This window comes from Oryctolagus cuniculus, chromosome 6, assembly GCF_964237555.1.
Source record: "Oryctolagus cuniculus chromosome 6, mOryCun1.1, whole genome shotgun sequence".
Classification (NCBI taxonomy): Eukaryota; Metazoa; Chordata; class Mammalia; order Lagomorpha; family Leporidae; genus Oryctolagus; species Oryctolagus cuniculus.
The window spans coordinates 124,980,837-124,997,575 of record NC_091437.1 but is presented as its reverse complement, the minus strand read 5'-3'; the positions used below and the strand labels follow the sequence as shown (position 1 = coordinate 124,997,575).

General features: G+C 36.4%; 1 protein-coding gene across 18 annotated transcripts in view; it reads right to left on the bottom strand.

Annotated features, from left to right (window-relative positions):
• VPS13B (vacuolar protein sorting 13 homolog B) overlaps positions 1-16,739 on the bottom strand; it is a 778,478-nt gene that overhangs the window by 351,942 nt on the left and 409,797 nt on the right. For 14 of the 18 annotated variants that reach the window (XM_051844655.2, XM_070075348.1, XM_070075351.1 and 11 more), the window contains 4 exons: positions 9,097-9,268; positions 8,413-8,527; positions 5,385-5,526; positions 1,951-2,359 (listed from right to left, as the gene is read on the bottom strand). In XM_051844655.2, the coding sequence (XP_051700615.2) occupies positions 1,951-2,359; positions 5,385-5,526; positions 8,413-8,527; positions 9,097-9,268 (838 nt within the window). Of the gene's footprint in view, positions 1-1,950; positions 2,360-5,384; positions 5,527-6,095; positions 6,163-8,412; positions 8,528-9,096; positions 9,269-16,739 lie in introns of those variants that run through there. The other 4 variants (XR_011389260.1, XR_011389259.1, XM_051844658.2 and 1 more) reach the window with 3 other exon arrangements.

Genomic DNA, 16,739 nt, shown 5'->3' with positions numbered 1-16,739 from the left:
ATAAATCTTAATTACTGGTGATGTTAAACAGACTATCTTCTGTAACTTCATATGACTATGGTAGACAGATGAAGAGACAGAACTGGAAGGGAACGGAAGAAGGGAGCCAAGGTGTTTTTCCATTGTTATTTATCATCAGGACCTTTAATTCTTCCTTTTTTGCACACTAATTCAGAGGAAAAAAGAAAAAAAAGACTTCTGCTGTATTTATGTGGCACAGATTATTACATGTCCCTCAAATATCCATTCTCTCTTTTTTCTCAAGTTCACAGTGCCCTAATTATTATCAGAGTATACACTATGATTTACAGGAACTTAAACCCCAAAATGATGGATTGTAGAAACTGAGCCTTTAGGAAGTGATTAGACCATGAGGGCTCCATGCACATGGATGGGATTGTTGTTGTAAATGGGCCTGAGGGAGCAAGTTTGCTCTTTTTTGCCCTCTGCCTTCTGTCATGTGAGGACACAGCAATAAGCCACCATGTTGGAAACAAGACAGTAGGCCTCACCAGACAACAAATCTTCTAGAGACTTGATCTGGGGCTGTGAAACCTCCAGAACTGTGATAAACAGATTTTTATTTTTTATAAATGGTCCAATTTAAGCTTTTTTGGTATAGTACCAGTAATGGACTAAGCATTGCACAATCTAGATAAAAGACTGTATCCTAGTTTCTGTAGTTGGGTACAATTGTGTAAAGTTTTGACCAAAGAGCTACAAGTGGTAGTAAAATGTGGAAATTCTACTTCAAAAGAAATGATATAGCCTTGTCATGATAATAATGCCATTTATTGAGAGTTTACTGTGGGAATGGCACTATGCACACATTCTCACACTTTCATCACTTGAAAATAAAATATTAATATAGCCTACCATCAAGTATGATACTGTTATCACTTTTTTTTTTTAAGATTTTATGTATTTGAGAGGCAGAGTTAGAGGGGGAGAGAGAGAGATGGAAAGAAGGTCTTCCATCTGATGGTTCACACCCCAAATGGCCACAACTACCAGAGCTAGGCCAATCTGAAGCCAGGGGCCAGGAGCTTCTTCTGGGTCTCCCATGTGGGTGCAGAGGCCCAAGCACTTGGGCCATCTTCCAATATTTTCCCAGGTAATAAGCAGAGAGCTGGATTGGAAGAGGAGGAGCCAGGACATGAACAGGTGCACATATGGGATGCCAGTGCTGTAGGCAGAGGCTTAACCTACCACACCATAGCGCCAACCCTTATCACTATTTTTTTTAGACTTAAGGATCTTAGATTAACTCTTTCAAGTTTTATAAGTTCATAACTGGGACTTGACCTCAGGTCTGCGTAATTTCAAAGTCCATTTATTAGGCACTAAACTATAATGTCTCTGAAAGCCATTAAAGTTCTCCATTCTTTTATAACTTGGTGAGAAATAAAAATTTCAAAATCATTCTTGTGGGTAGAGGTAGTGAGATTATCAACATAATGCAGTTCAAGACATAGAATAATTTTAGAAGGCACCGAGAGGCCTAGAGAAAGTCAAAGGAACCTTGATGTATTATATTGTTTTCCCCATTCTCAATCATTAGGCAGGGTTTTAAATCATAGAACTTTTATATATTTTATCAATATGAGTAGTATTCTATTTTTAAACAAAACTTTATTTATCTTAGATATAAATGACCTAATTTGTCTAATGAAACAAATAACAGGCAATATAAGCTTTAATAGCAAAAGCTCTGAAGAAAAAAGATCTCGTATTTCATACTCTACAAAATAAGTCAGACACTTACCCAGTATTCTGTTATATCTCCTAAAGATTTAGCTGGAGAATGACTATATTTACTCTTTGAAAAATATACTAAACTGCAAAGTTCAAGCAGTTTCCAGTATTTTTTTAAAAACCCAGAAAACTCAGCACTCTAGAAGAAAATTACTTATAATAAGGACAAAAAAAAAAAAAATCAGGAGACAATACCTTCAACAGCTGGCTGCATTTCTTCTGTTTTTGGAACAAAAACTCTGATCACACTTGTGTTGATATAAATCAATGGTAAACTGCGAGAAGTCAGTGTATGGGTCCTCATGGGAAGACCAGGAGACTTTCTTTTCTCCTTTTGGGTTCTTGGTAGTTTTGCTTGAAATATACTTGCAATGGCATTAAGTAAAGGAAAACAGAGGACAATATCAAAGGCTTGTGCTGAAAGAAGAATTTCATGAAGAAAATGAGGGGAACCATCTGTTAAACCTTCAGATAATTTATGAAAGCATCTTCGTTCGTTTCTCGATGTTAACTTGTGGCGGACATTTTTCGTTACAGCTTTTGTATATGTCAGAGAGAGAAATCCATGCTGCTGATGAGAACCATCTAGAAGTTTTGTAGTTGTCTGTTCCAGGAAAAGGAAATCACAATATACATCTCATTAAACAATAAATGAAAGAAAAGCTGTTAGAAAAAACAAAATACCCTTAGCATGTTGGACTTTTACTCATTCCATACCTCTTAATAAAACACATGACTGATAATTTTGCAGCTTTGGAAAAGTGTCTAAGACTTTAAGAATGACCAAATGAAAGCAGAGAATCCTGAGTTTTGGAACATAACTAATCTCTTCAAGAGAGGTAGTTAATTTCTTTATGTCTGCATCTATGATTTTTACGTTTTTAATAACATTAAGGATTTGGAGGTTGTCTCCTGAATCTATTTTGTCATTTCTGGATGATTTTTCATCAATAGTACCAATATACCATAATAATATGAATTACAAAAGGGTAATTATTTAGAAACTTGTAGAAATGAGATTTATCTTTACAGGACATAAAATTTATTAAGAGTTTTCTTTAATAATTTGGCTAATTCACACAAAGACCAAGCCCATAAAAATAGCCTTTTTGATTTCATACTTCAATAAAAGAACAAATCACTATAGTTTACTGAAAATGATAATGTGACACAAAAATAAAACATTTCTTTCAGAATCTGACTAGGCTCAGTATTTATAAAACCTAACAACTCTCTTAAAAACTCATATTCTTTGGATATATTACCATACTAGTACACATACATTTAACTGATACTAAACTATATTTCATAAAACCTTAATATTTCTGTTAAAACTAGCTCAATTAACTCTATTCAAATTGTATGCTATAAACAAATCACAGTAAAACAGTATACTTTTTAAAAGTAGAGTAAGATAGACACTTTTGTGTTCCTCAACATATGAGGCTATCTCTTGAAAAACATTTTGCAGTACCAATTAAGATACATAAAATCCTATGTTGCAAATTACTAAACATAAAACTAGAACACAATTGGTATATGCCCAATTCCCAATGCTTGTTTCAACACCTGAAAAAGCTTTTAAATTATTAGAGTCCAAAAGTGATGATATTAAGAGAGGAGCCTAAACTGGAGAAGAAGAAAAGATTGAAATATATTCCCATTAACAGGAAAAAAGTGAGAAGTAGCAAAGCAGTAATGTATCTGAGCCTATGTTATCCCATAACTCCTAAACCTCTTTTGCTTCCTCTCATGTGGTTGCAACAAGAGCAACATAAAGCAAGAAATACTCCAATCTTACTACCCTGTTGCTGGACAGCAGGCAAGAATGAATGAAGATGGATTGCTTTGGAAGAGATCACAGCAATGTTGTCTGTTCTTGGGGTCAAAAGTGGACTTTGGGAAGAAGGTGGCACTGACCACTGATATAAATAGGCCAATTCATAATATATGTTTATTAGTAACAACATCTGAATCCTGGAAAAGTATTTCAAAGTATGAATGTTTTGATTTTGAAAAACATTTTTAAGCATATTGAACATAAATACTCTTGACAAGCAGATAACATAAAAGGGAGAGTTTTTATTTTTCAGATTGCCACATCACTAACTTTTTTAAATAAGGGAAAAAAATGAATACCTGCTGGAGTTGAAGTAATATACATATTACTTTAAATATAGTACCAATCAATACTTTACATTATTTCAAGTGAAAAGTTAGCAAACACTAACAATTATATAAATTTCAATGCAGGTATTTAACTTTAAAAAGTCAGATAAAAAAATCAAGAAATTTTTAAAGGACATTAATAATAAATTTTGGTTGTTAATGGATACATGTTAAAATTATTAGCAATGTTCCTAATAGATACTAATACACAAACTGAGGAAAAAAAATCTAAACCAAAAGGTCACATTTTAGAGATTATTTTCCTCAGTAATAAGGACAGAATATGCTAGAAAAAGCTCAAAATCAAATCAGAAACAACATGTGCTTCACAAAGAAATGATTAAATATTAAATGCATGAACAAAATTATATGAAGTGTTTTTATAATCATAGGATACATGTCTTAAATCTCTTCTGAGCTACCAAAAAGAAAATAGTTCAGATATGCTGAGAAAATACCTAGCAATTAATACTTAAATAACAACTACCATCTGTGATAATTTGCTCTTAATATTTAGAAGTATATTTTTACTCGTTTTAAGACTATCACTTAGAATAACTGGCTTAAGGAAAAAATTGAGATATGTTTTATCATTAGAAAATGCAGATTTTTTTTTTTTTTTTTTTTTTTTTTTACAGGCAGAGTGGACAGTGAGAGACAGAGACAGAGACAGAGAGAAAGGTCTTCCGTTGCCATTGGTTCACCCTCCAATGGCCGGCGCACCATGCTGATCCAAAGGCAGGAGCCAGGTGCTTCTCCTGGTCTCCCATGGGGTGCAGGGCCCAAGCACTTGGGCCATCCTCCACTGCACTCCCTGGCCACAGCAGAGAGCTGGGCTGGAAGAGGGGCAACCGGGACAGAATCCGGCGCCCCGACCGGGACTAGAACTCGGTGTGCCGGCGCCGCTAGGCGCAGGATTAGCCTATTGAGCCGTGGCGCAGGCCTGAAAATGCAGATTTTTAATCTTCTGAAATTCACTAGTGTTTATCTACTATCCATTTAATGACAAAAGTTCAGATTTGTCCAGATTTTACAAGGCACCAAATAAAATTCTTTGAATTAGCTGTTAAAAGATAATAGCATAAAAGAGGGGAAAAAAGCAATTTCAGTAAGAATCATAAAAGGAATAACAAAAGCAGTAATGGAAACTCTGGATTATCCAATACGTGCATTACTTTTAAAAACCATCACACTTAACATCCTACTTTGATTTCTCTCATTTGATGGTAAAATTTGTTTGCACTCACAAACCCAGAGTGACAACAGCATGTGCAAGTGTCTCAGAAACAGTTCAGAGTAAAAAGCTAGTGTACGATTTAAAACTACATTCAAGTTAATTTATGAAGTGAATGATACAGAGGAAAATTAAAATCAGGAGTTGACTCAAAGGATAGCTCAGTTCCTCCTCTGGGTTCCTCCTATTGGGAGTTCTGTAGCATAAGTTAAAGATGATTTCTTACAGAAGGAAAGAAGCCAGGGCAATTACTGAAAGGGTCCTGCTTGCTGACGGGTCGAACCAACAAGGTGCGTCTGTTCAGCTTGTCGGTGCAGGAGAGGAAGACACCTCCACACTGCCCCAGAGACCAACACTCTTCCCCAAGGCTTGAGGTGATGGACAGGAGCAAAGAAGGTGAAAAGACAAAAAGCAATAAAAGCCATAAGCAAAAAAAATTTGGACAGTTTTAAATCTGCTCAAATTTGCATAGATTTAGGTTTGAGCCATTCTAGGTATGGCCTCTGTCTAGACCATCTTCTGCAAAAGCATTGTTAATGGAAGTAAACAAAAAAAATCACTTTTTTTGGTATAAAACTACTACTTTTTAGTTTATGGTAAAGGACAATCCAGCACGAACACACTTGTAATGTAAGAAAAACTTCTAAAAAGTCAACATCATAATTCATAAAAGGCAAACTGTATTTATAAAAGTAATCCTACCTTTCCCTTTTTGATAAATTTATGTAATTGCTCTAACAGAGAGATGGTTACAATACATGAGCAGCTCAAAAGAATAAGAAGCTTTCAATTTATAAAATTAAATTTTGGAGAAATAGGCCATAAAGAATTTACTCTCAGCTCTAATTCTTGTAACCATTACTCCTATTGCATTTAGAACAAAGATACATGGTTTAAAATATATTTTTTAAAATTATAATTACTAAATGAGTCTCACCACAGGTTTTTCTTTGCACTGTAGAAATACTCCTTCAAAATGTCCTGACTGCCAACCTTCCCCTGGCCTGGAAAACATAAGTTCACCTTATCTGTTCTCTTTTTTTCTCAGTTAAAAATTGAGCACATATAGTCATTTCAAATAGTTATAAACAACACTAAACTGAACTAAAACAGAGATCTGATAATACAATCAACAGAGTAAGTTATGTTAGCATCACACCCTGAGAGATCTGCACTGGTGCATTTGTACATGCATTCACTGGCTGTTACTTTTTCATCCAGGAAATCATGAAGGCATTCAAAAAGTTCATGGAAAAATTATGAAAAAAAAATGGCAAAAATTTTGAAAATGTATGCACCAAATAAACCTACATTTCAATTACAATTTTCCATGAGCTTTTTGAAGCACCCTTACATAAAGACCATATGGGTAGGATCTATGTTCGTTTATATTAAACACTTTATCCCAATTTAGCATACTACTTGGAACCTAATACATATTCATCATTCATTTAGAGTAAATGAATGAATAAATTACTTTAATACTTAAAAATTACATACATTTAACAGTGAAGTCCATTAGATTACAACATAGAAGATATTCACATTATCAAGAAATTCTTGGAATCTAATATTCTATTGATGTATCGCATGCAGAGAACCTTATGATAGATATCATCTGAAACGAACTAAAGGTCTAAAGATTTCATTATCAAAAGCCAATCAGTGATTCACTTAATATGACAAAAGTAACAATTATACAGTTGGTAAGATAATTTACTTTAACAGTTCTTAATATATATCTAATAAAATATGAGGGAACAGCACAAAGTTTGTGGAAAATGCATATTATTTAAAAAGTATGCAGGGAACTCAAAAGTTTTTACATGAAAATAAGCTTTTCTTTTAATTCAATTTTTCTGTAAACTTTTTGAATCACCCTTAATATTTTATATTTCACAACTATGACACAAATCTTTAGCTTTAACAGATGTGACAGTTACTGACATAAACAATATTATATATTTTATAATGATTAAAAGCTCAAATGTTTCCAATGTAGAATAAGAAACTTTGCTGAAGAAAAAAAAAACACTAGATTTTAGGACATGTTATCTATCAATATATGCACAGAAACACTTATGTGCTTCTGTAGGCATGCAATAAAAATTGTTTAATGAATAAATATTATGAATCTAGAAAGGAATGTATTTTAAGGCTGTTTCTAAGTTTAAATATTATGAAATTGATAATATGATATCATTTGAAAATATTTTTAAAAACATCTGTGAGTTTTATGGTACATGAGTTATATCTGTGAGTTTTTACAGTAAATGAATTTTAATTAAAAAATAAAATATAAAGGGCCGGCATGGTAGCTTAGTGGGTAAAGCCACTGCCTGTAGTGCCGGCATCCCATATGGGCGCCAGTTCGAGTCCTGGCTGTTTCACTTCCAGTCCAGCTCTCTGCTACGACCTGGGAAAGCAGTAGAAGATGGCTCAAGTCCTTGGGCCCCTGTACCCATCTGGGAGACCCTGCACCCACATGGGAGACCCAGAGGAGGCTCCTGGCTTTGGATTGGCAGAGCTCCAGCCAAACAGCTAACTGGGGAGTAAACCAGCGGATGGAAGACCTCTCTCTCTCTCTCTCTGCCTCTCTTACTCTCTATGTGCAACTTTGACTTTCAAGTAAATATAAATCTTTAAAAAATAAAATAAAATAGTAATAAAGAAAAAAATTGTGTTTTTATTTGAAATAAATGACAAAATGGATAACAGAACTTGGTGAGATATGAAAAACTTTTTATCACTTTTATTTGTTATTACAAATAATATTTGCAAGGAATTATATGTCCTAGGGAAATTTATCAGGGAAGGGATAATTTGGTTCAAGAAACATTCACCACAGGCATATAAATCATCTATGTGATTAAAAAAAGTGTTTTCAAGCGGCTGCTCCACAAAGTACATGATCTACTGCTGTCAAGTGTGATTGAGGAGCATACAGCAAAAGCTTAGAGCCATCACTGTGCTCTAGGCATAGTAGGAAATATATAACCCACATGAAAAATTGTGTGAAGTGATTGGTAAATGCAAACTAATTCATTTGATATGGCAGTGTGGGTATTTAGTGATATGCCATCTTATAAAACAAAATTTTATCACATTCTGTAAGAATGAGTTCTAAGTAATATTAAGCAACCCTCTTTGGGAATGAGTATAGTAGCTTCTAAAAACAATGATCCAAATAAGAAAACAAAAATTCTTATAATCACTTTAAGAAAACAGTTTTTCCTACATTCATTATTATTTACCTGCTTCGATAATGATCAATATTGAAACTCTCAATTTTACATTTCACTTTAGTATATACATCCTGGACATCTATGGAAGCACTGAGATCCTCTAGTTCACTGACCATACAAACCTCTGCAATAAGAAGCAAACATTATTATCAATATAGTCCCTCATTATCAAAAATAAAACTTTACAATTCACATGGACATATACATTCTGGATATCTACAGAGGCGTGAACTCAAACAAACTTCACAGCAAAATTACTATCAATATAAGTATTATAATTAGGATGACATCTACTTGTATTTCAAAATAGGAGACATCCAACTTAATGTTTGAATTGCTGTATCTTATATCAAGGATCTTTGCAATACTTTTAGTGGCAATGTTATAATGTATCAATATGATTAAAAAAGAAATTTTCTCATTGTCTTTGGGATGAAGTCTAATACAAACAAAAAAGATTTAGGTATCACAATGTCAAAAAATATTAACAAGATTCAACATGTTAGATTACACATAGGAATTACTTGAGTTAGATTTAATCACATTTCCCTAATTATAAGTGAAAATACAATTAAATCTAATTTGATTATGAAAGTGTTTAATATCTGACTCTTAAAATAGAGAAGAAAAAATCACTTCTTGGTCTTTTGGCTAAGATCAAGTGTAAAAAAGAGAAGAAAAGTAACTTTGTACCTGTGCCTTTATTGTCAGGATCTGCAGCAAACAGCTTGATAGTAATTTTGGGGAGTACCCACTGCATCCACAGACTAACACGTCCACTAGATCCACCAATGTTACTGGTAGTTTGCTCCAAGGTAACAGAATCTGAGAATGGTGAATCATCTCCTGCTTGTATAGAGTCTCCCTGGGGTAAAGAAAAAAAACAACACTCTGTAACTTAAACAAAAATAACTAAAAATGTAATTTAAAATTGGCAATTATTATTTGGGACTTTTCCATATGTTAATAATAACCACATAAATGCTAATTATAACACATAATGCTAACATATAAACATATACTACTCAAATGGTTTCTATAGTTACAATGCACACGTAAGTTATCCTGGTTTCCTCTAAAAGTATGTAAAGATGCAGAACAAGTCATGATCACAAGAGTATTTCCTTACAAAGCAGAATCAACAAGCTACACTGAAGGGCCAAACCTAACTCCTTCAAACAACAAAGTTTTACTAGATCACAGTCACATCTCTGTGTTTTTATTCTCATGGCTTTGTTTCAGTGGAATTGAGAAGTTGCTACAGAGATTCTATGTTCCAAGAAAGCTAAATGTATTTACATTCTATCCTTTACAGAGAAAATTCCTTGTGACAGGCATTTGGATCAGAGAGTAAGACACAGCTGGGGACACCCACCCCTCCATATAGAGTACCTATGTTCAAGTTCCATATCTCATTCCCTAGCTTCCTACTAATGAATACCCTGAAAGGCAACAGTGAAGCTCAAGTACTTGAGCCCTTGCCCTCTATGTGAGAGACTGAGATTTAGTTTTGTTTGTTTGTTTGTTTTTGTTTTTTTTGACAGTCAGAGTTAGAGAGAGAGAGAGAGAGAGACAGACAGACAGAGAGAGAGACAGAGAGAAAGGTCTTCCTTCCGTTGGTTCACCCCCAAATGGCCGCTATGGCCAGCATGCCTCACCGATCCGAAGCCAGGAGCCAGGTGCTTCTTCCTGGTCTCCCATGTGGGTGTAGGGGCCCAAGTACCTGGGCCATCCTCCACTGCACTCCCAAGCCACAGCAGAGAGCTGGACTGGAAAAGGAGCAACCAGGACTAGAACTCGGTGCCCATATGGGATGCTGGCGCTGCAGGCGGAGGATTAACCAAGGTGCCGGCCCCTGAGATTGAGTTCTGAGTTCCTGCCTTTGGCCTGGTTCAGCCCTGGTTGTTGGGGGCATCTGGTGAGTGAACCAACAAATCAGATTTTTGTCTATCTGACTGTTTATCCCTCTCTGCCTATCGAATAAATAATTAAAAGAAAAAATTGTCTACCCTGATATTTATGAATGAATCTAGAATAACCAAAGAGAACTGGTTAGATTTTATTTATTTATTTAAGAGGGAGAGACAGACAGAAATGTCTTCCATCCACTGGTTCACTCCCCAAATGGCTGCAACGGTTGCAGCTGGGCCAATCCGAAGCCAGGAGCTTCTTCTGGGTCTCCCATATAGGTTCAGGATTCCCAAGGACTTGGGCCATCTTCTACTGCTTTCCCAGGCCATAGCAGAGAGCTGGATCAGAAGAGGAGCAGTTGGGACTAGAACCGGCATCCATATGGGATACCGGCATTGCAGGCAGAGGATTAACCCACAGGGCCACAGTAGCAGCCCCTAGCACAATTTAGAAACAAACAAAAAATGCTTCACAAATTTCAATATAAGAAGATATTCCACTATTTAACAATAGATTTTTTTCAACACGTTTTATATGGTTAAAAGTCTCTTAGGATTGGGCGTTCACAACAACAGGTAAGCCAGTGTGTGGGATATGTGAATCCTCATCAGAGTGCCTGGGTTTGAGTCTTGGCTCTGCTCTCCATTCAGCTTCCTGTTAACATGCACCTAGAGATTTAGCAGATGACGACTGACGTAGTTAGATCCCTGCAATGCATGTGGGAGACCCAGACTGAATTCTTCCTCCCTGGCTCTGGGCTGGTGGTCAGTCCTGGTTGTGGTGGGCATTTAAGGTAAGAGAGAAACTTGTCTCTGTGTGCCTTTCAAATAAAATAAAACAAACATTTTTAAAAGCCTCATAGAAATTAAGCATGGTATTACTCAATTGGACAATTTCATGCTGAACTCTACATTTGTACTTATATGAAATCCTAAAGTTGGTGCTAACAAACTTACACCAATAAACAAAGGCTTATTAGTTTGTTTTTGGCAGCTTTTAGTGGCCCAGAATAAAATAAATTTTTTATATGAAGTTCACCTGTAGCTGAATAGCTTCAGGCTCAAATGCAGGAAGACAGCGCAGGTAATCACTCATAAATGTACTAAGGTTTTAGAATTACTTAGCAAGTATTAGTTGTTTTTAAGTTTTTAAATGTATTTTTATTTATTTGGAAAGCAGAGAGAGAGAGAGAAAGAGAGAAAGAGAATCAATCTTCCATCTGCTGGTTCACTCCCCAAGTACCAGTAACAGACAGGGCTGGGCCAGGACAAAGCCAGGAGTCTAGAATTCCATCGAGATCTCCCACACAAGTGGCAGGAATCCAAGTACTTGAGCTATCATCTGCTGTCTTCCAGGGTGAACATTAGAAAGAAGCTGGATCAGAAGCAGAGGCAGGCCCTATATGAGGCATTTGGATAAAGGATGCACTTGTCTTAAGCAGTGGCCTAATCTGCTGTGGCATAATACCTATACCAGGTACTTGGGTTTTTAAAATATCAATATTTTCCGCAGCGCTGGCCGCGGCGGCCATTGGAGGGTGAACCAACGGCAAAGGAAGACCTTTCTCTCTGTCTCTCTCTCTCACTATCCACTCTGCCGGTCAAAAAAAAAAAAAAAAAATCAATATTTTCTTCTATTTGAAACCTACCAAAAAAATAAAATTGAAAAATATGGGAGTCTAAACTCATAAAGTCTAAGGACTGGTCAAATATGATATGACATGCTTATGTTTAAAATATATATAGTTCTAATTTGATACAATATCTTACTAATCTGTAGTGGTAGCCACTGTTCTCCAAACTTTGCCATGCCATCCTAGACTGATAAGAAGATGCCAGAAAGTCAGCCAAGAAAAAGACTCAGTGAACAAATCTGGGATAAAGCCATAAAGAAGTGATCCAAAGGCAAAGCTGGGACAAAATCAAAAACCTAGTTTTGCTTGACAAACTCTGTAAGGAAGTTCTCAACTGAAAGCTACAGCCCACCTGTGGTTTCTGAGCAACTGAAGATCTGTGGTTCCCTCACCAGGACTAGGACTGTGCTTCAGGAGCTGCTGAGTAAAGTACTTATCATGCTGCTAGGAAAGCACAGAATCCAAGTATCTTATATCAGAAATAACAAGGTGTAAAAACCCCCGGCCTCAACTGGACTGCGCGCTCAGCCTTCTGCCTCTCTGCTGAGCCGCCCGCCTTGTCTGGCCAGGTGTACTCCACTCAACCATGTAACCTCGCTCCTTCCTCCCCTCCCCCTCCAGTCCGAGCGACTGCACTCTTTCCAAGGTCCTGTCTGGAGAGGTGCCTATCCATCCTTACAGATGTCCCTTCCCTAATAAACCTTGCTATTTCCCCCCCACACACACACACAAAAAAAAAGAAAGAAAGAAATAACAAGGTGGATGTGCACCAGCTGCTGGTGAAGATGCATGAACAGGTACAACAAATTGTGCATTTGGAAAAATAACATATTAAAGCAAAAATAGATGTATATATATTTAAACATTAGTTATATACATGTAAGTAAGCTTAGGCAATTAAGCAGGCAGTATGTATGTACTAGGTTAAAGACTGTAGTCACCAGCCATGTGATTTTAGACAGGTAAATTCAATTTCTCAGAGTCTGTTGCCATCTTTGTAAAATGATTATTACAATGACATTTAAATAAGGACATGACCATGAATGAAGCATTTACATACATCAAGCATTTTGCCAGTGGTGGATATAATCCATATAAAAGTATGAAGCATAACCAATTCTAAGGAAATTGGTTCACATACTTAAGACTCAGGTATCCCTCTTGCCCTTCTCATTTTGTCATCCTTTTTCCTTCAAATACATTTTCCAATAGTTCATTGCTGCTTTGAATATTTTGAAAAAAATGTCATTTCCTATGCTAAGGAGTCATGATCAGTAGTCAATAGCTAGAACTAAACATCCACCAAACACTTAAGACAATATAGCATGGCCAAAATGCCATTTGCTTTGGGCAGCCTGTCAGAACAGAAGGCACTAATCCTGAAGTCAAGCTTAACACGCAAAAGCAGGAAAGATAAACAAAATCCTATACAAAGTAAATCAAATGCCCTGTTGGTTTTACTGTGGACAAGCCATCTAGACGAGGTTACATGGAGTTTCTATTTCAAGGCTTTATCTTGACCTCAGTGGTTTACGTCTTTCGATCAGAAGAAAATTCAATTTCCCTGAATTCACAGAGGGAGACAGAACCCAATGAGGAAGACTCAGAAAATGATTGCCAAGTGTTTACTATTGGAACATGTGGGCAGTAAGCACAGTAAGGCAACAGTTTCCTGAGATATACTTGGTGGAAAATTATAGGGTTAAACCTGAAGATAGTAGAGAAACTCCTTTTTCTATTTACACCAAGCAAAGTAAGTATTTCACTGTTTGTAGAGTTTTCATATAAATGCTTCTCCAAAATAAGTAGTCCTAAATTTGCTGCAATTGGAATTCTTAGAAGCATAGACAGACTATAAAAAATACAGGTTTCTGGTTAGCTTTCTAACATAACAAATAATGAAAGCACAAACTAATTCCAGGAAAGGATGCTTTTTACAAAATCAAATTAGATAAAAACACAATGTATCCAGTATGCCTTTCTTTATGGTTAGCTTCCTAGAGCAGAAGCATGCATAAATTAAACCCTTCCTCCAACTTTCAGAAAATTCTATCCCAAGATTAGAAAAATGCAGATAAAGAGTCCTTCAAATCAATGAGACCTCACTTTTTAATACTACTGAGTATACTTACTAAGAATCCTAAGAAAACTGTGTCTTCCAATTTAGTAAGCACTCCTGACAAAAAACTTTGTCCTATTTCCTCATCTAGTTTCAGTTTTCATTTTGGATTTGGTGTGGTATTGTTAAAAACTGTGTATGCATTAATTTTCTGCTCCATTTCCAAATCTATAAAATCAGGCCAGAAATGGAGATGCTGAGCTATTTTCCCACACTTCCTTAGGCCAAGTTCTAAAATAAACAGTTCAATTCATTTACCATTTTGTTGCAAATTGACCAAAATACTGAGTTTATTTTCCTAGGTGAATCTGTCTCTGTTCATCTGGAAGAACAAACACTTCAATACTTCATCTTTAGTCGGCTTCAGAGCTCAGGGATGATCACAGTTTCCAGTCAGAATGCTACTCTCTCTTAACAAAACAACCAGTGTTCTTGTTCAATCACAAAACTTCCCAAAGGGCTAAACACTTCCACCACTGTTTGTACTTAAGTCAACAGTAACAAGTGGCCTGCTGTGGTCTCTACTACCTTGGCTCTTACCATTTAGTGCGAGGGCGGGGAAAAGTGATTAACTCTTTTTAATTAAGTTCAGTACTTAAGCTTCTCACTTGCACTTCCCATTCTACTGTGACTCAGATTGCAATATTGGAACTAGAAGTATATTCACACAAGAATACAGAGCTCCCTATCAACTTCACAGCATTTAAAGACTTATTCATAAAGTAAAAAACAGCTAAGGATCATATAAATACTTTTATACTATTCAATATGAAAAATTAGAAGGTACTTTTAAAAAAGATTATTTAGGCCGGCGCCGCGGCTCACTAGGCTAATCCTCCGCCTAGCGGCGCCGGCACACCAGGTTCTAGTCCCGGTCGGGGCGCCGGATTCTGTCCCGGTTGCCCCTCTTCCAGGCCAGCCCTCTGCTGTGGCCAGGGAGTGCAGTGGAGGATGGCCCAGGTGCTTGGGCCCTGCACCCCATGGGAGACCAGGAAAAGCACCTGGCTCCTGGCTCCTGCCATCGGATCAGCGCGGTGCGCCGGCCGCAGCGCGCCGGCCGCGGCGGCCATTGGAGGGTGAACCAACGGCAAAGGAAGACCTTTCTCTCTGTCTGTCTCTCTCACTGTCCACTCTGCCTGTCAAAAAAAAAAAACAAAAAAAAAAAAAAAAAACAAAAACAAACTTTCTATACACTTTTTAAAAAAAGATTTATTAACTCTGAAAGGCAGAGTTACAGAGAGGCACAGGCAGAGAGACAGAGAGAGAGAGAGAGAGAGAGAGAGAGGTCTTCCATCTGCTGGTTCACTCTCCAAATGGCCACAACGGCCAGAGCCGGGCCAATCCGAAGCCAGGAGCTTCTCTCTGGGTCTCCCATATGGGTGCAGGGGCCCAAGAACTAGGGCCATCTTCTACTGCTTTCCCAGGCCACAGCAAAGAGCTGGATCAAAAGTGGAGCAGCCAGGACCCGAAGCAGTGCCCACATGGGATGCTGGCACTGCAGGCTGTGGCTTTAATCTGCTATGCCACAGTGCCAGTATCTCTAAAAACTCTTAAAATGTAAATTTTAATGATAAATGTTTTAAAAATCAAAACTATATTTTCTGTGTGGTCCCCAGAGAAATAACTGATGCAAGTAAGTACAAGTTTCTTCAGATTACAAACAATACTTAAACAAAAAAACTACCTTAATTTTAAACATCAAAAATCAAGAGACCAATCATGAAAACTCAGAGGTCTAAAATGTCATTTTAGGTATCTACAACACTTTCCAAAAGATCTACAGATTATGAATATATCATGTAAGCAAAGAATATGTTTGTACATTTATGCGTGTTACATTTGTTTACTTGCCATGGAAAGAAATCACCAAAATGTTAGTGCTTTTAATTTCTTATTGTTGGACTGTTCTATAATTAAAAATGACGTCAAAACTGTAATTAGTATCATTAGATACTTATTGACTTTGCTGAAAACCTACTTAGACAAAAATTTTTGACAACTTCATCTGGCTGAGGCACAGTGGATTATGTTCTCCAAGTATACTGGTAATATTTCATTTATATTTGGATCCATATCACAGTGAGTATGTCAGAAGCAGCTTCCTTGTATACCAATGTTTTTGTTCTATCTTCCTTAACACAATATTTTGTAGTCAGCAATCCAACTATTGGGTAAATTTCCTACTCCATCATTGTATTATGCATATATACAAGGATATTGCAAGAAGTTTGTAAAATATGGTACTAACAGAATTATTTTGGTGTAATTTTTTTTTCAATTCGTGCAGTTTTTTTTTCATACTATGCATTTGGCATGAGCATTCTGAAGATTCTTCATACGTATCCATGAACCATCACAACTATTCTAATCCCTATAAAGAGGAGGACTACGTCTTAAATACTTACTTGTTTTGAAAAGTTGAGCATTAATATGCTTAGTAAATTTAAGAAATAAGAAAAACAATGGAATAAATTCAAAATGAAAAGCAGTAACTATTTTAGCTTAAGTAGAAGAAAAAGTTACTCCTGTAAATTTTTAAACACAGTTCTAGAATATCTGTAGATTTGAGGTTTTGATTTATTATTATCCAAATTGTTTCAAAAAATTGCTACTTGGAATTAAAAGCACAAAGGTCTTAGGCTAGGGATAGCCCCTGGAGTCCCTGTGAGAAGC